The 21,976-nt window shown below is 44.1% G+C and overlaps 1 protein-coding gene across 2 annotated transcripts in view; it reads left to right on the plus strand.

Moving 5' to 3' along the window:
• CCNJL (cyclin J like) overlaps nt 1-21,976 on the plus strand; it is a 48,245-nt gene that overhangs the window by 12,154 nt on the left and 14,115 nt on the right. For both annotated transcript variants that reach the window (XM_005297996.4, XM_005297997.4), the window contains exon 3: nt 6,655-6,865. In XM_005297996.4, the coding sequence (XP_005298053.1) occupies nt 6,655-6,865 (211 nt within the window). The remainder of the gene's footprint in view (nt 1-6,654; nt 6,866-21,976) is intronic.

Below are 21,976 nucleotides of genomic sequence, written 5' to 3' on the forward strand. Positions count from 1 at the left end.
GGATCCCAAGAATACTACTGTAAACTTTGTCCACACTAAAACCATTCTGTATATGTGTAAAATAGCTATTCATATGTTAATGATCAGTGCCCTGTTGCTATCTAAATTGACTGCTTTGACAGTTGTTACATTGATGTAACGCTATAGAAAAACAAATTGTTATGAGAGCAAGCATCCCAGGTTGTTGGTACATTTGTTGAGAAATGATAGGAGTATTTCTTGGAAATATTTCTTTTTTTAAACAAGCCAGTCTGATGAATTCCATTTTGCTTTCTTGAGCAGTGGTTTACTACCTCAACCATCACATAATCTGCTAAATCTTCTGCTCGTATTGAGTCAGTTGCTGGATATTTCATTAATACCTGTAGTATTGGGAGAAAGGGTGGAAGAGGAACATGGCGAAGGAAGGGTGGAAGAGGAGATCTTTGATATTTGATATGTGGGGAAAGTCTAAGAAGCAGATACCTCCACTGGAATAAATCCCTCACTGTTTATCAGGCTTTTTCTTGACTACAAATCCAGATGCTCCTTCTCTTGAAGAAGAGGGGAAAGTACCTTGCTCTGCTCTTACTCTGTTAATGTTGTCACAACTGACCAAACTGTATGGTGCCAGTTCACCATAGAAATGCATTTTGATGCCATTATATAGATGGGTTCTTCACAATGAAATACATTTAATAAGTATGTGGCTAACACTGGTGCAAAGTGAGTCAATATTACCCCCTTACTACTAAATTTGACATGGTGGTTCCAGAGCTCTGGAGACAAACTTCCCATTGTATTTCTCATTTCATTAACCACTCGGGCACTAACTCCAGACAGGACCGGCTCCAGCATTTCTGCCGCCCCAAGCAAAAAAAAAAAGTCGCGTTCGGTAGCGGCAATTGGGGGTGGGAGGGGGGAAAGCCGTGATCAGCAGCGGCAGGTCCTTCGCTCCTAGAGGGAGTGAGGGACCTGCCGCCCCCGAATTGCTGCAGGTGCCGCCCCTCTCCCTTGGCCGCCCCAAGCACCTGCTTGTTAAGCTGGTGCCTGGAGCCGGCCCTGGCTCTAGAACTGATTGCAGAAATAAAGAGGTGCCTGAGCCCAGACCAGTTTGAATTCCATCCTTAGAGCTGTGCTAGGCAAGACTTCACCTGACTCCTACTTAACTAAGGGCTGGCCTCCACTGGGAACTTATATCGGCATAGCTACGTCTCAGGGGTATGGAAAAAGCAGCTTTGCCTGCTGCTATGAACTGTGTGGTGCTTGTTGTACACTTGTAGACATGGTTGGGTGTTTTCCTGAGACTAGGAATTCTGTGGTGCTTGATGTGCATTTACAAGTACTGTTTGATTTCTTGACTGCTGGTGGGCATTCTGTAGCAATTAAGCTACTTTGAGTCTCCAGAACTTTAAAGTTTCATGCACAAAATCATAGTGCAGACAAACGCATACAATGTCATGTTAAATTGTGTTAGAAATTTGTATGAGTGAAACCATTTAAAATTACTATTGAAAAGGAAGTAAACACTTTCTTTTTGTTTTCAGAAGTGGCTGTTAGTCCAGTGTAGTTGTTTGTGGCTGAGAAAACCATAGATTGGTGTATGTGAAGCTGTGGTTTCCCTTGCTTTCCCCCAGTGTGGAGTGGAAGGAGTAAGGATGCCGTTCATAATGCCAAGTGATATGTTGGGGAGCAGTGACCATGCAGTTTTCCAGTGACTGCAAAGGCTGAGTCTGATGTTTAGTCCTGTCAGTCAACCAAAGTCTGCAGTGTTTGGGTTTGCTGCCTGAAAAGACCCATTATTATGCTGGTGCATTTCCCTCTCCTTGTTCTGCTGGGACTCCTAGCTAGGCCTTTTGCCTGACATTTGTTTTGTATTGTTTTTTCCATGTTTTCAGTCAGATTGTTCCTACAAGCTCCTTGTCCACAGTCTGATGTAGCACTAGCTTGAAAGATCTCTAGCTTGTCGTCTTCTCTCTCCTTCTCATGAGGTCAGGCGTTAAGGGTGCATCCCTTAAGCTCACCATGCCAGAAGTTGCTAATAAAAACAGACATACCATTGGATTTGTAGTCACAACAAGCCACTCCAGGTAAGCGGTGCCGGGCTGGAGCGCACACCCCTCATGCACCCCGCACCCCAACCCCGTGCCCTGAGCCTCCTGCCACACCCTTCTTGCACTTCAGCCCCCTGCCCTGAGCCCCTTGCTGCACCCCTCCTACACCCCACCCCCTGCACCCCAACCCACTGCCCTGAGCCTCCTCCCACACATGGCACCCCCTCCGGCACCCCAACACCCTGCCCTGAGTCCCTTCTGGCACCCCACACCTTGCACTCTCTCCCGCACCCCAACCCCCTGCCCCAGCCCTACATTCATAGCCCTGCATGCAATTTCCGCACCCAGATGTGGCCCTTGGGCCAAAAAATTTGCCCACCCTTGGGCTAGACTGTAGGGGAGTCTCGAACAGATCCTGGCTTGTGGCATGGCTGGAACCCCCAGCCTCATCTTCCTCCTCCTCATTGTTCACAGCAGGGGTCTCTGTCTCAGGCTCCTTGGAGGTATCTATGGTCTGTGGGGTGCTGGTGAGGTCTTCACCAAGTATGGGATGCAGCCTGTTGTAAAAGCAGCAGGTCTGTGGCTCAGCACCAGTTCTATAGTGAAGAATGGGGCATGGTGGGACAGTTGCTGGAGGATAGTTGTGACTGACACATGTCACACAGTGTCTGCAGTTGCACTACATCAACCTGAATAGGTCACCCATGGTTCCACACCATTTAGGGAGTTGGTTTGACTGTCACTGTAATTTGAGTATAGACGCATACATAGGTCACCTTGTGTTGACCTAACTTTGTAGTGTAGACTCGCCCTTACTTCCTTAGTGAAGACCTAAGGCCTTGTCTACACTGGAAAGTTTAACTAGCTGTGATTGTGTATTGTGGTAGCTCCTAAGAGTGTGTTATGGACCAGGATCCCATTATGGTAGGCGCTATACAAACACAGAACAAAGAGTTCCTGCCCCAAAGTGCTTACAGCCTAAGTATAGTCCCCTATATCAACATTTCCATTTTAGGTTAGCTCTTAAACACCTTCTTAAGTGACCTAAACTGAAAACAGCCCCTTCTATACTAGAATAAGAGCATCCACTGAATTTTCCATTGTAGTAGACAAAGCCTGATAGAGGCAGTTGTCACTATTCTGGTATGTGTTTGGCTTCTAAGGATCTATGCCAGGGGTCGGCAACCTTTCAGAAGTGGTGTGCCGAGTCTTCATTTATACACTCTAATTTAAGGCTTCGCGTGCCGGTAATACATTTTAACGTTTTTTAGAAGGTCTCTCTATAAGTCTATAATATATAACCAAACTACTGTTAGGGTTAGGGTCAGGCCGGAAAGCAGGCTGAGCAAGGCTGGAGATCCAGACCCTGGCTGGAACCCCAGATCAGTAGCTGAGGTGAGTGGAGCTGGTAGGGCTGAGCAGGGCTGGAGGCCTGGACCCTGTCTGGTGGGGGCCTGCGCTGGAACTCCAAGGGGAAACAAGGTGAGTGGGGCTGCGGAGGTGGGGACGCTGGATGGCAAGGGGTCAGCAGCTGGAACCCCAGAGCAGCGACTGAGCAGCTCAGCCCGCCACTGCTCTGGGGTTTCGGCCGCTGGCTCCTGCCAGCTGGGGTCTCAGCCCACCGCCGGCCTGGGGTTCCTTCCCCCAGGCCAGCAGCGGGTGCGGAGTTGCACTGGCGGTGGGACCCTGGCTGGCAGGAGTCAGCAGCGGGAACCCCAGAGCAGCAGCAGCGCCGCGTGCCATCAAAAATCGGCTCGCGTGTCACCTTTGGCACGCGTGCTGTCGGTTGCCGACCCCTGATCTATGCACTTGTGTTTCAAAGCCCATGTCACATTCTAATCTATTGACACTCTGCAACTAAACAGCAATTTCTGGACATGCCAATAACTTTCTGGTAAATGCTTTGGTAACCCCAACTCCTCAAATTTTGTCTCTTACATCCATTGCTTTTCTATTCTACAGAAAATCAATGTAAAGGAAGTAAAACTTCAATCTGCATAGTCAAAACATTTGCTAGGAAACCTAGTTTTCTTTATATGAAGAAAAACACTGGAAAATCTTGATGACTGTCTAAGGGAATAAAAGGCTAGAAAAGCAGCCAGGCTTCCTATAAATTACTTGGGTTGGAATAATGAATTATGACTGACTTTAAAAAAAAAAAAAAAAAAAAAAAAAAAAAGGTGGGGGGGGAGGACTTTTTATTGGACAACTCTGTAGATTAAAGATATTATCTCACCCACATTGTTTTGTGTGTGTCCATCTCTCTCTCTGAAAAGATGAGCTACTCTTTGGTTTTAAAATTTGTTTCAATAGCCGCAGACTCAAACATCTGGTCTGTAAGTGTATTGGATTCTGTTCTGGACCCAGGTGTAGGTTGTAGAGATTACCTTAAATCCCAGGATAAAAAAAATTGCAGACTCAAACGGGTGGGTTTTTTAATTGTTATAAAACAATGGGGGAAATGTTTCATTGTCTCGCTTTTTTATAAATAGTTACTAGTGGGGGATATTTTTATAATCCTTCAGTGAAGGCTGCCCCAGGTTTCAAAGGGCTGCTTCCCTGTCCACAGCATGTGGCTGTTTACTCCGGAATGTGGTTTGTCGCTGCCTCTTTTTAAAAAGGCCTGAGAATCGATCATCCATAACAGTACTCTGCTCGCTGTATTTGTAAGCTGCTTTTTCGGTATGGAGTCTTCTTGCACCCCACCTAAGGCTATAAGCACCCTCCTAAGGCTAATTATGTCATGATATTTTCTTCTGATAAGTTGAACCTCCTCGTGGAATGTCTCCTCTCAGTAAGGAAGAAAGAGATATTGGGCAGTCACTACCCTGGTTTGGAGGGTGGTGTCTTAGTCCCTATTTTAGTGCTGTCAAGTAAAGATTGTAAAGCAATTTCATGGTGGTAGGATAATTATGGCAGGTAAGTCTGCATGTTGGCAGTTAGGCAATGGGGGTTAATAAAGTACCAAAGGATTTCATTACATGTTTTCAGCAAGCCACTGGTTCCTATAAACCAGTGTTCAGCCAAGTGTTAATTGAGGAAAGAGCTTGTACAACGACTAAGGCCTGGTCTATGCTACAAAGTTAGATCTATGTAATTACATTACTCAGGACTCTGAAAATCCTCACACCCTGTTAAATTGACCTGAGCCCTGGGGTAGACACTGCTGAGTCCATAGAAGAATTCTTCTGTTGACCTAGGTACCATCTCTTGTAGAGATGGATTTACTACAGCAGTAAATGAACCCTTCTGTCACTGTAGTCTGTCTGTGTGTGCTACAAAGCTGCAGCATTTCTACTGTAGACATACCTTAATTGTTGCACCCTAGTGTGCATTTCTTACAAATGCTTCTCTAAGACCCAGTTTACACACTTTAGGGGAATAAACTATCCCATTACAAGCATCTTTTTATACCAGTATAACTGTGTCAGCACTTAAGGGGTAGTACATCTGTTTCTAAGCAGACATTAAGTGGCACAAACTGGGCAAACAAGCTGATATCACGAGATATACATTGTTCTATGGATGGGAAACTGCCATGCCAAGAACATGTATTCCATTCTGATTTGAGCACAGCAAATTCCTCCTCCTTACCTTGTGGGCCACATCTAAACTACGAAAAAGGTCATGTTTAAAAATGTGTTTGGCTGGTCATGGGTAACCCTGGGGTTCACCACACTTCCCCTGTCCACTCTGGGTGCAGAATCCTATTTAAAATCTCGTTAGTTCAAACTTGATCTATTTTACTAGTATAGACCGAGCACGTGACTTTACTCTGCAGTATGGCATTCCCTTCTCCAGATGAAGACAGAACTACATGTGAGGCCTTGGTCTTTGAGTAATATCAAAACTTCACACGTGAGATGTGACATAGAAAACATTAGTCAAATAAAATATAGTGGGCTCTCTTAAACTTCTCTCGTACAAAAACACCCCCAAATAGTTAAAACTGTAAAGATTTAAATTCTAACCACTCATCATTATGCTGCTTGTCTCTGCATTTTTCTCTTCTTGGACAATGGAAATAAACTGCTTCCTTTCTAATCAATGTTCTTTTTTGTAGGCTACCACTACTCTCCAATATTTGGGTTTTTAACACAATAAAAGAATGCTAGGTCCTTTAAAATACAAAACTCCTTCCTTGTTCTACAAATTAAAAAGCAAAGTTTAGGTGCTCTCTATGGAATGTGTGTGTATAAAAATGAACCCCTATGTCTTAAGAAATATAGTACAGAACCTGACTTTGGTGCAAAATTTTGACCTGACAATGCCCCTTTTCAATTATTCTTCATGATCATTTTTCTCTAAGTCTGGATAGCGTTGGAGCTCTCTTTATGGAAAGCAATAACTAGTTATTGCTGGTAAACCAGAATTTACAGTGCACAACCAAGTACCTTAAGTCTCCTAAGGAAAATGAATAAATGAACGACTCGAACATATTAGAAGTGAATTGACTTTCAAAACATGTTGGCACTAACCCAGCTCTGCGTTCTGAGTAAATCCTATTGCTATAGTAGCTAAGCACTTACCATAGTAGATGGTGGATGTTGGTTTGGGCATTCTAGCCATTGAAACAAATACTCCTTTTAATACCTCTCTCCCCTCTGTTGTGTTTTTGTAGGAACTGAAACTGCCTGTCTATAAGGCCCATTCACCACAGATTGGGATGCGCCGCTACTTTACTGACCTCTTGACTGTCCTCAGCAGCCGCTGCAATCTCTGCCCTACGGCACGGCACCTTGCTGTCTACTTACTGGACCTCTTTATGGATCACTATGATATTACTGTCAAGCAACTGCATGTCATTTCGATTGCCTGCCTTCTCCTAGCAAGTAAGTTAACTGCTGCCTATTAACATATTTGTTTTTTCTGATCAAGCAGATGGTTGCTTTGTTTATGTAACACACAAGCTGCTATTCTCCATTCAACAGGGGATCATTTTAATGCAAGATATATAACCTCTCCTAGAATTTATCAATTTGGGCCTTAAATTGTGCAATGCTTGGCTTCCATAGAGCGCTGGGATCACTCAGTACATTGGAGAATAGGATCTCCTAATATCTGAGCTGAAGGCAGTTACAGCTGCCGCAGTGTGCTTTGGTATGTGCTTGCCAATATACCTCTGAACCAGCATTACATGGTTTTAAAGTAGTTTTGTTTAGTAACCAAACTAAAGAACAAGTTGAACTGTTAAACTCTTGCATTTCAGGGAAGTTTTTAAGAAGTGATCTTAAAGAATGGAATTTTTAACTTGGCAAAGAAGTTCGGGGTTCCCAGCCAATAGCTCTACGTAAACCCTAAACGTTTGTACCACTGGAGAACTTTTGCTCACAGTGATGTCTTCTACATCAATGCATCTATGACTTAGATTTATGATTTATAAACACAGAATATGTACTAAAATGTTACACAGCAACTAACGTCCATTTGAGTAAAGTGACACTGTCATACTTGTTCCGGTTTCTTGGTTTGTCTTGAAAATGAGCCTGTGACAAAGATAGCTTTATTTGTTCAGCATCACCTCTGCACTCAAGGCTATGTAAATGGTGGATGGCACTGATGCAGCCACAAGGATCCTACTTATGGTCTCTCCTGAAATGGATTGTGCTAGGATAATTCTACCATACAAAGGACACTTAAGGCAGCACAACACTATGGTGGAACAGACACAAGATTTTGATATACGTTTCTAAATCTAGAAAAGTGTTGCCCTTTTTTCCTAGCTCTGAAAAAGGTGGAGGTTATTGTATCATCTTTGAAATATAGAGGAGCTAGTATTGGTGAATGATCATTTAGTTGCTGACTTACCTTGCAGTAAAAGCTGATTTAAAATTGGAATGGAGAAGAAACCAAAATAATTGCAAATAATGGCATTGGCTGGAATTAGTTCAATCTTTTCTTTGAGCCTGGTATTTTGGCTCAGTTTAACTTTGTTTATAAAAAAAAAAAAAAAAAAAAAAAATACCAGATTTAAATATCCCTAAACGCTAAGGGCTTGTTTAAACTTACATTTTATAGCACTCTAACTTGCTGGTTCAGGGGTGTGAAAAATCACCTCCCTCTGAGTGCAGCAAGTCTGAGTGCTTTAAAGCGCTAGTGTAGACAGGTTCCCAGTGCTGGGAGCCGCGTTCCCAGTGCTGGGAGCTAATCCTCTCGTGGAGGTGGATTACCAGGAGTGCTGGGAGAGCTCTGTCCCAGTGCTCGTGCGTGACCACACTCGCACTTCAAAGCGCTGCTGTGGGAGCACTTCGAAGTTTCCAGTGTAGACGTACCCTTATGCAAGCTCAGAACTGAACTTCACAACTTGCAGCTCATCTTTTAAAATCTCCAGTACTGCATAACTTCATTACGTTGCAAGAGGGGCTTGCAACTGCTGAAGTAATGCCAGTTCAAAGCACTTACTTTCCAGGTCACTTTAATCTAAGAGAATGTAGTAGTTGTCCTTCTGTTTATGATGGATGAAGGAGGTCTCAAAGCTTTTAGTCTTCTCTGATTGTGTGATATCCGATGCAAAGTTTGTCATGTTGGGTGTCTTTGGAAGGCTCATGATGCACTGAGCATGGTTGTTACAGTGATGTTATAGGTTATAATTTCATGTATATAGTTATGAGGTTGAAAATGTACCCTCATGGCTTAAAGCAAGCCCATGCAAAAACTATCCAAGGACAGAGAGGCAGTTCACACCTCGTCAGGGCATGGATGGGACAAACCCAGCCTAGCTTCACAGGAATAATAGATGCTGGCATAGGTGCTGACTTCTACTGGTGCCGGTGGGTGCTCTGCCCCTGGCCCTGCCCCAACTCCACCTCTGCCCCGCCCCCTTCCTGCCCCTATTCTGATTCCTTCCCCAAACCTCTGCCCTGGCCCCGCCTTTCCCCACCTCCTCCCTTGAGCGCGCCACGTTCCCGCTCCCCTCCCCTACAGTTGTTTGGCGGCAGCAAGCGCTGGAAGTTAGGCAGAGGAGGTGGCGGTGGCGGAGGCGGAGGAGGAGGTGAGGCGGGGCAGGGAGCTTGGCTGTTGCACCCACTAATTTTTCTCCGTGGGTGCTCCAGCCCCAGAACACCCACAGATTTGGCACCTAAGGACGCTGGCTTAGGCAGCAACAAAAGAATCTGTTAGACCTTTGAGGGAGTCACCCCCTTCCTTTGGTCAGTTTGGAACTGTGATGAGGTAATGCTCACCTGACTTTGAAAGGGGGGGGGGGGGGGGAGGCAGCAAAGCCAAGAGGAAAGAAAGGACATAATAAAAGGGAGAGACATTTTGCCATGCTTTCTCTCTTCCACCTACATCTACAGACACCACCAACATCAAGCAACTGAAACACTGATCAAAGGGGAGAGCTTGGCTGAAGAGCCAGCCTGTAGTGAGAAGCATCTAAGTTTGTAAGGACATTGAAAGTGTTAAGATCAGCTTAGAATGCGTTTTTGCTTTTATTTCATTTGACCAAATCTGACTTAGATTTTAAGTGATTATAAGTCAAAACATATTTTTATAGTTAATAAATTTGTTTGTTCTACCTGAAGCATGCACACTTGCCTATATCTTTGTGTTTATTAGCAGGTAAAGTAACTTACTAGTTACAAAATGTTTGACAAATGGGAAGGATCTTGCAGTTCCAGAACAATCTGGGTCTATTTGTGCTAGCCAGCCAAATCGTATTGGAACTTGAAATCACTGTAACCAAGGTGTGTGTGTCCCTTGAAAAACCATTGAGTAGTTGTAACCTGCTTGCCACTACTGCTTCAAATGCATGCAGAGCTGGAGGGGTAGAGGAGGTTTCTGCAGTTGAGGGGATTAATATTAAAGCCCTGTGAACACTAATAACATGGATTGTTGCTGTTCCCCTTGAGTTGGCATTGAAAATGAATGAATGCTAGTGCAGATGGGACAAAACCTTCACAGTAGTTTTAGAAAATGTGATTTGAGACTCCTTCAATACTGGTTCACAGTGAGTCTGCTGGAAAATGGCTTTCAGAAGCAGTTAAATATCCTAGTTTAGGATGTGTGTCAATCTCTGTAGCCTTCCTGGAGTTATCAGTTTATGGAGATGAAAGGCATTTGATTCCTGAATCAGGCTGTCTGGGTGCCCATTCAGACAGCATTGCGGTGGTCCTTATTCTCAGAAAAGAGTGCAAGACTGGGAGATTTTTCTCTGTAAAATTCCTTCTGAGGCAGAGGGGAACCCTATCTCTAAATTGCTTACGTAGTCTTGACTGTAGTAAAGGAAACCACTAGTTAACACTCTGCAAAACCATGCCATAACTTAAAACCTGTCATCTAGTTATATAATAAGGCCTGGCTTACAGACACTGATTTCTATACCAATATAGCTATTTTGATTAGGAGTGTGATTATTTTTTAAAATTAATTATACCAGCACAACCCATCGTGTGGACACAGTTATTCTGCCATAAAGGTGCTATATTGGTATAACTACCTGTGCACTAAGGGGGAAGGAGGATGCACAGCTTCAACTATACCTGTAGCATACTGATTTTTTGTGTTTAGACTATCCCTAAAGAGAACTCTGCTTTTATCAGTATAAAATCCTGCTCTCCTTTCTTCACTGAAGAGCTAACCCTCAACAGCTGGCTTTAGGCAACAGCTCTCCTTCCATGAGTTAACACAGGGCAACTTTGAATGCTCTCACAATTTTTAGTTATTGCTCCTTTCTCCTCTTGAGGGTTCTGCTTTTATTGCAACGTAGTAATTTATTTTGTTTAGCCAAACTCCGTGAGCAATCTGTTAGCTGCTTCACTATATTCAGTGCCGTGTTGCTTCCAGAACATTCTAATTTCTCAGAGGGTTTTTACCCAACTCCCTAAATAAATAGTAATAAAAAAAAGAAGTATTTAACAGGTTCACAGATTCTTGCCATGTAAATATCAGAAACAAAACAATCATTACAACAGTGAGCTTTTGTTTAAGGCGACATGATACAGGATTATAGTCATGAAATCTTTCTGTTTAACAAGGTGTTACCATATTACAGAGTTTACACAACTTCTTAATCCTCCTGTGTGCTTTTCAAGAGCTGAGTTTAAAAAATAGAGGGAACTGGAGCGAAAGGAGAACACATTAACACTACCTGAGTTAAGCTCAGGTACGGGCAATCTCTCCCCACCCTGTTCTCCCGCTGGGCATGTAGAGCGGCTTCCAGCTCATCCGGTGGATTCTGCTATGTGACACCCTTGCTATGCACAGTTGGAGAAAGTCATTAGTGACAGCACAACAGCCAACCAACATGAATGTGTAAGTGCCTTGATGGGGGCAGCTCAGCTGCTTGCTTTCAGCAAGGAGGATTGTGGGCTGCCTTCCAAAAGCTAGAGCAGTGCAAGTCTCAGCTGTCTGAAAGAAGATGCATTTGCAGACTCCTTTGTTGAGACTAGAAGGGGGGGTGGATGGGTGAGAGAACTGCTTTCTGACAGGCTGAGAAAGAGCATTGCTCCTGAGTGTGCTCTAAGGCAGCGAGGCTCGCTTTTCAGGGCATCTGACATATGTTGTTGGTGAGCTAAAGAAAAGCTTTCACGGGCCCTATGCAGGCCAGTTGGCAAAACTGCTTCATTGACACATGGGCAGGCAGCCTGTTAGTTTGGTGTTGTGGGTTTTCCTTTCACTTACAGTAATTCTCTGGGGGTGGGTATCATCTCTGTTTGTACAGTACCTATCACAATGAGGACCCATTTCTTGATTGGCACATGTAGGTGCTAGTGCAATATAAATAACAGAAATGCAGTAAATTGTTTCCTGGTCAATGTTAGAAAATAAGTTAGGTAGGATGGCACATAAGGCTTCACTGTGAATTTAATTTCTCCCTCTTGTATAAGTGGTCGCTTATTGATTTAGCTTGTCACTTGGGTGGGTTGGTTTTCTTTGTTTTTTGTTTAGCTTAAACCCTTTCCTTTTCTGCTGAAAGATAAGACTGTTACACTAATATAGCCATATCTGTATAACTGGTATAACTTTCCCATATAGACAACTCCTAACTGTACCACTCTGGCTATGTCTCCACTGACCAAAAAAAGTTGTGTTCACTACAGGATGACTAACTTGTGTTGACTATCCTGCTGTAAAACATAGTGGAGGCAAGGCACCGGTAGACTTACCATGAGGTAAACTAGGTGAGGTCAGCGACAGGTGGTAGGGGAAGTAATAGTGCTGACTTTGCCTCACTTAGCTGGGCATCAGTATTAGGGCCAGCTTTCCATCGCTGCCAAGTCTTACGTAACTCTCAAAGTGTTTTTCATAAACATGCTACTGCTGTTGATTCAACCTTCCTTTCACCACCATCGGTTCAGTGTTTTCGCTCACTTCCCTGTTTCTCCGTTCCCAATCCCTCTCCTTTCTCTACACAGTTCTTTGTCACGCTCCTGATCGTCTGTCCTCAACCCTCTGCACACTTCAGCCTTCTTTCACCACCAGGCTGCCTTTGTGCACACCCTTTCCTCCCCAAGTTATCAACAGACTGTGCTGCTACTGCTCTTATTCAGGGTTGGGAGACAGCAGGTGGGTGACTTGTAGCTGGTGCTGGCCACTCCTGGTTCCCTGGCTGCCTGCATTACAGGGTAGTTTGGTGAGAAGGAACACTGAAGCAGGAGCAGTTGGGCGGAATGACAAGACAGAAGCTGTAAATATTACTCTTCCTTGTCATGTACCTGTTTGCTAACAACTTGAATACATTTTAATATTTTACAAGTTAGGCACAAACCGCCCCAAGTGAGTGTTTCCATTTTAAAGTTATGCTGAATCCCCCTCCTCCCGTCAGATGTGGCCTAGTGGATAGAGCACTGAAGCAAGACTCTGGAGATGTAGATTGTATTTTCAGCTCTGCCATTGGCTCATTGTGTGACCTTGGGCAAACCACTTCCCCTCTGTGCCTCCATTTCCTCATCTTTAAAATGGGGATGACCTAATGCGCAAAGAACATTGAGATCAAATGAAAAGTGCTATCTATGAACTAGGTATTAGTGTTATAAGGGGACCCTAGAGAACTTTGATAAATTCCGAATATTAATCCTGCCTCCTCCCCCCCCAAATCAAATTTCTATGTCCATGTTTCAACTGTCCTTCCTATTTTTTCCCCAAGATGACACCCCCTCAGGAGATATGGGGGGGGGGGGGAGAGATGGAGTGGCTTCTGCATTGCCTCTAATTTATCACTTAAAAGCTCCACACCCCAAAATGTCAAAAGGAAATGCAGGAAGTTGAATGATTTTCAGGAACAAGACACTGACCGTCTTAAAACCAGCGGTGATTCGAGCTGAGGTGGCTGGGTGGGGTCACATCTCCAGAAAACGAATTAGAAAACTGATAAACTACCTGGCCAGCATCTGTGTGTGTGAGCCTGAAGAGCTGTTCAGTGTTTACAATCAACACCAGGTGCCTGGAGCTGATTACTAAAATTAGAAGAAGGTACATGCTGGCCCACTAGGCATTTGAAGAAAGATGAAAACAATTGGTGGATTTATGGATATAGCTAAGAGGAAGGACATCTCACAGGGGGTAAGAGCTCCTGCCTGCCCTGACTTCTGTGGACCCCAATAAGTTGGAGGCTTGTATCTGATGGGGCAGTTTCAGGCATTCAAAAATCATGAGTCAGGCCCCCAAACATCCTAAGATTGGCTTAAAAAAATTGAAATGTAACCCCTCCCCCATCCCCCCTCACATTTTGGCTTCTTTTTATATGCTTTCTGTTTTTTGAACCTCTAGGGCTCAACTTTTCAAGCTTTTTCAACAGTCATTTAAAATGAAAAATGGACTTTGTAATGTTTTCACCTGACTCCAGGAGCTTGGGGCTTTAAGAAAGATCTCAAATGTGAGATTCAAGATAAAAATCATGTGAGTTGGAAATACTGCATGTTAATGGCACTGAAGCATCTTCACTTAGAAGGGTGAGTTAGCAAGAAGCACATGATAAAGCAAAGGTACGGGGAGTCTCCACATTTAATTTCTTACAGCAAAAATCAGCCAGGTGTGATTTCTTACTCACCTTTCTAAGTCAGCGCATATTTATAAATTTGAAATCTCCCTGGTACCATAAAAGGAGCAGCGCTGTCCCTGCATAGGGCTAAAGTGTTGTCTTATTTGTATTTCACTAGCACCTAGGGGCACCTTGTGGTATATGCTATACAGAGAGGTAGGAAAGAATCCCTGTCCCAAAGAGCTCTCCATCTAGGTTATAACAAAATGCAGCAGGAGGATGAGAGACAATGGGGCTGGGGGAGGAAGAGGAGGGAGCATTAAGGCTGTGTCTACACTACACCACTTTTAGCAACATGGCTGTGTCGCCACAGCCATGCCGCTAAAAGTTGTGCAGTGTAACCGCTGTTTGTCGGCTCTCCTGCCAACAAAAAACTTCTACCCCCAACGAGCAGTGTTTGTGTTGCTGTTCACACTGGCACTTGTCATGGCAAAACTTGTCTTTTTTGGGGGGGGTAAGGGACTGGGAGGGTTAATACTTCTGAAAGGCAAAAGTTTAGTAGTTCAATTGCCAGTGTAGGCCTAACCTTAATTGAGCCAGTTATCTTACACTAACTAGAGATCTCATTGTGAGCTGCTAGTGCCTCTGTCTTGCAGTAAGACAAACTAGTTGGGAAAACTTCCATTCAGATGTGTATGTCATCTAGTGGATCAAGGAGTAAAGAAAAATGTAGTCTGTCAGTATTCAACTGCACACCACTTTGTAGCATTGAATGAGTGTTTCCTTCAGGCCTGGCTGGATGTGCTTGATCTGTGTCTCCCCCACTTGGTTTGATTGAATTGGATATTTATGGGATGAAAAGCTCTTACATTTTAATGACTCTTTAAACTGACAATCAGTATTCCTTTTTACCCCACTCCTCTGTTGGACTTTGAAACTCTAATAAAACTAACTGTATGTCCTCTTTTTTTTTTTTTTTTTTTTTTTTTTTTTGTCACTGTGCAAAGCCCCTGGAAGACCTTCCTTGTCCTCTCCCCCGCAAACCCCCAGGTAAACACTCTGAGCTGCGCACTGTAGCTAGGATTGCATAGCAACTGTTGCTTCGGGTACCTTCTGACAGCTGTGGTGCCCCTTTTTAAACCTTTATCTTTTTTCCCTAGTTAAAAGCCAGCATGAGTAGGCCCTTTTAATCCTTTCTGGCAGACAGATGAGCTAATGAAATGTTCTTTTCTCTTTGACTTAAATCTGTTCCTCTTGGCAACGCTGTTTCGGGCTTTCACTCTAGCTGAACATATTTCTTTTTAAAGAAAGCAAGTTTTTCACACTGGAAAAACCTCTTGATTGTGAACAGAGTGGAGCGATTTAAATCTGATTTAATCAGGTTGAGGCTTTATACACCTAATTTACAACTTTTGCTATTGTAACTTTAGATTAAAATTTAGTTACACATGCTGCTTCTTAAGAAGAACACTACTGGAAGGACATCTCATTTGTATTTTACAAAACTGCTATAGGCAAAGAACAAAACATTGAAAATTAAAGCCAAGATCCTGCACACACTTAAGCAGGTATGTAACTTCGCTCACCCAAGTAGTTCCATTGAATTCAATAGTTCTGCTCATGTGCTTAAAGTTAAGGATGTGCATAAGTGTTTGCAGCATCAGAGGCTACTGTATTTTTGATTATTCTTTTCTTTTAGAGGCATCACTTGAAAACAAAACTGCTTCAGTATTTAATGATCTATGTTTTAGGTTTTTCAATGCATTAACAAAGGAATTGGAACTCTTTACATACAGGCCAACAGTTTAAAAAAATAGGACCCTAAAATCAGGATTCTAGGAAAATATTTAGGCACCTCAGAGTGGGATTTTCAAAAGCATTTAAGGACTTGTCTATGCTTAAAATGCTGCAGCTCTTCAGTGTAGATATTACATACACCAATGGGAGGACTTCTCCTGTCAGCATAGGTAACCCACCTCTTTGAGAGGTGGTAACTAGGTTGACGGGAGAATTCTCCCATCGACCCAGTGCTGTTTATACTGGGGGATTAGGTCGGTTTAATTGTATCGTTCGGGGCTCTGGATTTTCATACTGAGTGACATAGTTATACAGACCTAAGTGACTTCATACCGATGGAGTATAGCCTGGCTGAAACACTTTCAGCTTTCTTGATTTGTAGCTATAGAACGTGTTGGAAAGTGGCGTTGGTTGCAAATCTGGCACAGGCTGTTTACCTATAAATGTCAGTCAAAATTTCAACGCCACAACTGAACTTAGCTGTCCTTGTTTAAATTTAAAGCATGTAATATATCATCTTGATTAAAGCCAAACAGGACAGAACTTTGTTTTCTTGATACTTTCCAGGTTGTACAGTCATGGATTGCTTTCCAAACTGCAAAAAGCTTTTGAAGACATCTGTGATTGAGTGGGAAGCAGGAGTGATTTAGTATTTATGGAACTGATTGTTAGTTTAGCTAGTCCTTAGTTACACAAGAACACAGAGGTTCTCACAGAGATCCGCCAGTGCACTCTTCTGAAATTTCTGTGCCAAGTGCTAGGATAGCTTTAGGTGAGTCATAAAGTCCAGAGGGGGAACTTCAAAAACTGATGCAAAATGATCTCTGAAAGTGAGAGACTAATGCATGAACTCTGTGCCCTAATTCACTCTTGAATCTTAGAGTTTCTTTTTGGTTTAGTGACTGTGTCACTATTTCTCTCCTGCTTCACTGTTGGAATTTTAAGGCTGAATTTTGTTTTAATAAATAACATGCTTTTCGGCACAATGGCTGCTGCTCTATAGACATTCCTAAGATGTTCATAAAATAGTGTAGAACACATCCTTTGGCTATAAAATATTGCTCTGTGGCAATACCTGAAGAAGCTCAAAAAATATGGAGGATGTTGTCATTTTCTGAAAGTTAGACAAGTTTTTTTTGACTCAACGAGTAGAATTAAAACTTGTCGTGTCACCTTTTTAATCTGCTGATGAATGACAAAGATGAACAAAGGAAAACATCACCTTGAACAGCAAGATCTTACTGTTTTTTTTTTTTTTTACTTTCATATTTTAGACTTAATAACAATAACAAATTTGTACAGCATACAGCTCTGATGTTCAAAGGCTCTTTCTGTTAGTTTGAAAAATGGATTGATGAAGGGAAGATTCTGAGGGTGGGTAGTAGCACTGATCACTGCAGAAGCAAAAAGGAATGATATCCTGCGTGTCACTCATATGTAACCATACATCAAAGTACACCTCTACCTCGATATAACACGAATTCAGATATAACGCAATAAAGCAGTGCTCCGGGGGGGGGGGGCTGCGCACTCCGGTGGATCAAAGCAAATTCAATATAACACAGTTTCACCTATAACGCGGTAAGATTTTTGGCTCCCGAGGACAGCGTTATATCGAGGTAGAGGTGTAATTGGTTTGAATTTGCAGCAAACAAATAATCTAAAGTGAGAGACTCTTTTTAGTGAATCTGTTTATTGCTGCCTTTGAACTATGTTGAAAATTTCACAGCGCAGAAGGTATTAATTACTGCATTCTTAACTTCGCACCAAACTAACCCTCTCATTATTCCATTATCTCTCGATTGGTCACCTACTGGGAATCAAATATGTGTGACACCGCTTCCTTTCAGGAAAGGTGAATGGAGACCTGAACACACTGCTTTTCTAGTGGCAATGCTCTTTATAACTACTTTTTGAGAAGTAGATGACTAATTCTGGGGAAAGCCGTAGTCCAGTACAGTGGTAAATGTAGCCTAAAGAAGTTGAGTGCAGCACAGCCATCCTGGCTCTGTGAAAATGTATACTCTCTCCTAATCCCCATAGGAATTATTTATGTTAATTACTTGGTTACTGTATACTTTCCCTAACCTTTCAGTGACCTGATCTTAATGAGGCTCTGCCAGACAGGAAGAAAAAGAAATTCTGCAAAAACAAGGCAAAGTTGGAGCTGCCTGAGGGCTTTGTGTCTTCCCTCTTGTAGCATGTGCATTTTAGCTTTCAGATAACATATCTGAATGAGTTTTCTTTCTGAATATCGATCTTCTTTATCTGCTGAGTTTCCCCAAATCATGTTGTTTCTCCACACTTGACTGCAAGCCTTTCACCAAGCCCCTTTCAGACTGTCAGAATAAATGGCCGTTAAATGATTTATGGAGGGGTGGTATAAATTAGGGGCTACTGGAAGCAAAGAACTGGGATTTGGGGCTACTACACTGTAGTCCGGGCTCTGAACCCTCACTTCATGTGAAAGTCCCTATGGTCCTATCTTGATGAGTCAATGGGTAGATACCCTGGAGGTAGGGATAGGATACAGAGTGACCTAGACAAATCAGAGGATTGGGCGAAAAGAAATCTGAGGTTCAACAAGGACAAGTGCAGAGTCCTGCACTTAGGGTGGAAGAATCCCATTCACTGCTACAGACTAGGGACCGAGCGGCTAGGCAGCAATTCTGCAGAAAAGGACCTAGGGGTTACAGTGGACGAGAAGCTGGATATGAGTCAACAGTGTGCCCTTGTTGCCAAGAAGGATAACGGCATTTTGGGCTGTATAAGTAGGGGCATTGCCAGCAGATTGAGGGACGTGATCATTCCCCTCTATTCGACATTGGTGAGGCCTCATCTGGAGTATTGTGTCCAGTTTTGGGACCCACACTACAAGATAGATGTAGATAAATTGGAAAGAGTCCAATGGAGGGCAACAAAAATGATTAGGGGGCTGGAGCACATGACTTATGAGGAGAGGCTGAGGGAACTGGGATTGTTTAGTCTTCAGAAGAGAAGAATGAGGGGGGGATTTGATAGCTGCTTTCAACTACCTGAAAGGGGGTTCCAAAGAGGATGGATCTAGACTGTTCTTAGTGGTAGCAGATGACAGAACAAGGAGTAATGGTCTCAAGTTGCAGTGGGGGAGGTTTAGGTTGGATATTAGGAAAAACTTTTTCACTAAGGCCTGGTCTACACTATGACTCTAATTCGGATTTAGCATCGTTAAATCGAATTAACCCTGTACCCGTCCACACAACGAAGCCATTTAATTATAAATAAAGGGCTCTTTAAATCGATTTCTGTACTCCACCCCGACGAGCGGAGTAGCGCCAAAATCGATTTTATCATTTCAAATTAGGGTTAGTGTGGCTGCAATTCGATGGTATTGGCCTCCGGGAGCTATTCCACAGTGCACCATTGTGACCGCTCTGGACAGCAATCTGAACTCGGATGCACTGGCCAGGTAGACAGGAAAAGCCTCGCGAGAACATTTGAATTTCATTTCCTGTTTGCCCAGCGTGGAGACCACAGGTGACCACAGATAGCTCATCAGCACAGGTAACCATGCAGGCTGATAATCGAAAAAGAGCACCAGCATGGACCGTACGGGAGGTACTGGATCTGATCACTATATGGGGAGAGGATTCAGTGGTAGCAGAACTTCGTTCAAAAAGACGAAATGCCAAAACTTTTGAAAAAATCTCCAAGGGCATGATGGAGAGAGGCCACAATAGGGACTCAGATCAGTGCCGCGTGAAAGTCAAGGAGCTCAGACAAGCCTATCAAAAAACAAAGGAGGCAAACGGTCGCTCCAGGTCAGAGCCGCGGACATTCCGCTTCTACGACAAGCTGCATGCAGTTCTAGGGGGGGCTGCCACCACTACCCCACCTCTGACCGTGGATTCCGAGGCGGGGATAATCTCATCAGCAACACCTGAGGATTCTGCGGATGGGGAAAGAGGAGGAGGACGAGCTTGCAGAGAGCACCCGGCACTCTGTTCTCCCCAACAGCCAGGATCTTTTTCTCAGCCTGACTGAAGTACCCTCCCAACCCAGTATCCAAGACCACGACCCCATGGAAGGGACCTCAGGTGAGTTTACCTTTTTAAAATATAAAACTTGTTTTAAAAGCAAGGGTTTTTAATGATTACTTTGCCCTCAGGACTTGGGATGCATTCGCAGCCAGTACAGCTACTGGAAAAGTCTGTTAACGTGTCTGGGGATGGAGCGGAAATCCTCCAGGGACATCTCCATGAAGCTTTCCTGGAGGTACTCCAAAAGCCTTGCCACAAGGTTTCTGGGCAGTGCAGCCTTATTCTGTCCTCCATGGTAGGACACTTGACCGCGCCATGCTTGCAGCAAGTAATCTGGTATCATTGCATGACAAAGCCTGGCAGCGTATGGTCCCAGTGTTTGCTGGCATTCAAGCAACATCTGTTCTTTCATGCTGTGTAATCCTCAGGAGAGTGATATCGCTCATGGTAACCTGGTTGAAATATGGGAATTTAATTAAGAGGACAGAGGTGGCAGTTCCTACTGGGCTGTTTGCCTATGGCTGAAAAGAAATCCTTCCCTGCAGTTAGCCAAGTGCGGGGGGGCGGGGAATTGGCCCTGAGCTTTTCGCGTTTGGCTAGCAGGGATCTTCCCTGATACCAGCCACGCGGTGGGGGGAGGGATAAAGCGATCATCCAGAGAATTGGATTGGGGGGGGGGGGGTTAGTTTGTTTTCTGCTGCTGAACGTTAACAGGAAAACCGCAGCACTCAACGGGCTTTGCTTGGTATGTGGGAAAGGAGGGCGCAGAAGCCGAAAGACAATGGCTTACCATGGCCGCATGCAAGCCGAATTCTGTTGCCCGGACCTGCGTCTGTGATCTCTAGCAGCAAAGCCACAGGCACTCAATATTAAGAGGCAAAATGCGACCTTGCACAGAAATCACATGTGCTATGTAATGTGAATAGTGTTGGTCACCGTGAAAGAGTATAAGCATTGTTCTGTAAAATGTATCTTTTAAAAAAATTCTCTCCTTCTTTTCCCTCCCTCCAGCAGCTGCAAATTCTTCAAGCCTCCCTCCTCCATCCCGAAGGCTATCACAGATAAGGCATCGGAAAAAGAAGACGCGAGACGAGATGTTCGCAGAAATCATGGAATCCACCCGCAGTGAAAGAGCTCATCTGAATGAGTGGAAGGACACGGTTTCAAAGTATAGGAAAGAAGACAGTGAACGTGAGGACAGGAGGGACCAACGTGAAGAAAGGAGGGACGCTCGAGATGAGAGGTGGCGGCAGGAAGATCAGAGGAGGCAGGATGCAACGCTGGGGCTGCTGCGTGAGCAAACAGACATGCTCTGGCGTCTGGTGGAGCTTCAGGAACGGCAGCAGGATAAGAGTGCCGCTATAGCCCCTGTATAACCCCCCTCACCTTGTTCCATAGCCTCCTCACCCAGACATGTAAGGGCGGGGGGGGGGCTCCGTACACCTTCCCATTCCACCCCAGTGGCCAGCCCAAGCAAAAGGCTGTTATTTTTTTCACCTTTTTTTTAGTGGCCTTTTCCTTCCTGCCGATCCTCCTCCCAAACCCCACCCGGGTTCCCTCCCTCTTTTTATAATCTATTAATAAAGAATAAATGATTTTTAAACGATAGTGACTTTATTTGGTTTGAAAGCAAGCTAGGGGGAGGGTGGGTTCCTGACAGAGAATGAGTCAATAAAGGGGGCGGGTTTTCATGAAGGAGAAACAAACAGATATTTCACACTGTAGCCTGGCCAGTCATGAAACTGGTTTTCAAAGCTTCTCTGATGCACAGCACTTCCTGGTGTGCTCTTCTAATTGCCCTGGTGTCTGGCTGCGCGTAATCAGCAGCCAGGCGATTTGCCTCAGCCTCCCACCCTGCCATAAAGGTCTCCCCCTTACTTTCACAGAGATTGTGGAGCACACAGCAAGCAGCAATAACAATGGGGAGATTGGTTTGGCTGAGGTCTGAGCGAGTCAGTAACGATCGCCAGCGACCTTTTAAACGGCCAAATGCACATTCTACCACCATTCTGCACTTGCTCAGCCTGTAGTTGAACAGCTCCTGACTCCTGTCCAGGCTGCCTGTGTATGGCTTCATGAGCCATGGCATTAAGGGGTAGGCTGGGTCCCCAAGAATAACTATTGGCATTTCAACATCCCCAACGGTTATTTTCTGGTCCGGGAAGTAAGTCCCTTGCTGCAGCACTTTAAACAGAGTAGTGTTCCTG

Source organism: Chrysemys picta, chromosome 8 (genome assembly GCF_011386835.1).
Source record: "Chrysemys picta bellii isolate R12L10 chromosome 8, ASM1138683v2, whole genome shotgun sequence".
In the NCBI taxonomy this organism is placed as follows: domain Eukaryota; kingdom Metazoa; phylum Chordata; order Testudines; family Emydidae; genus Chrysemys; species Chrysemys picta.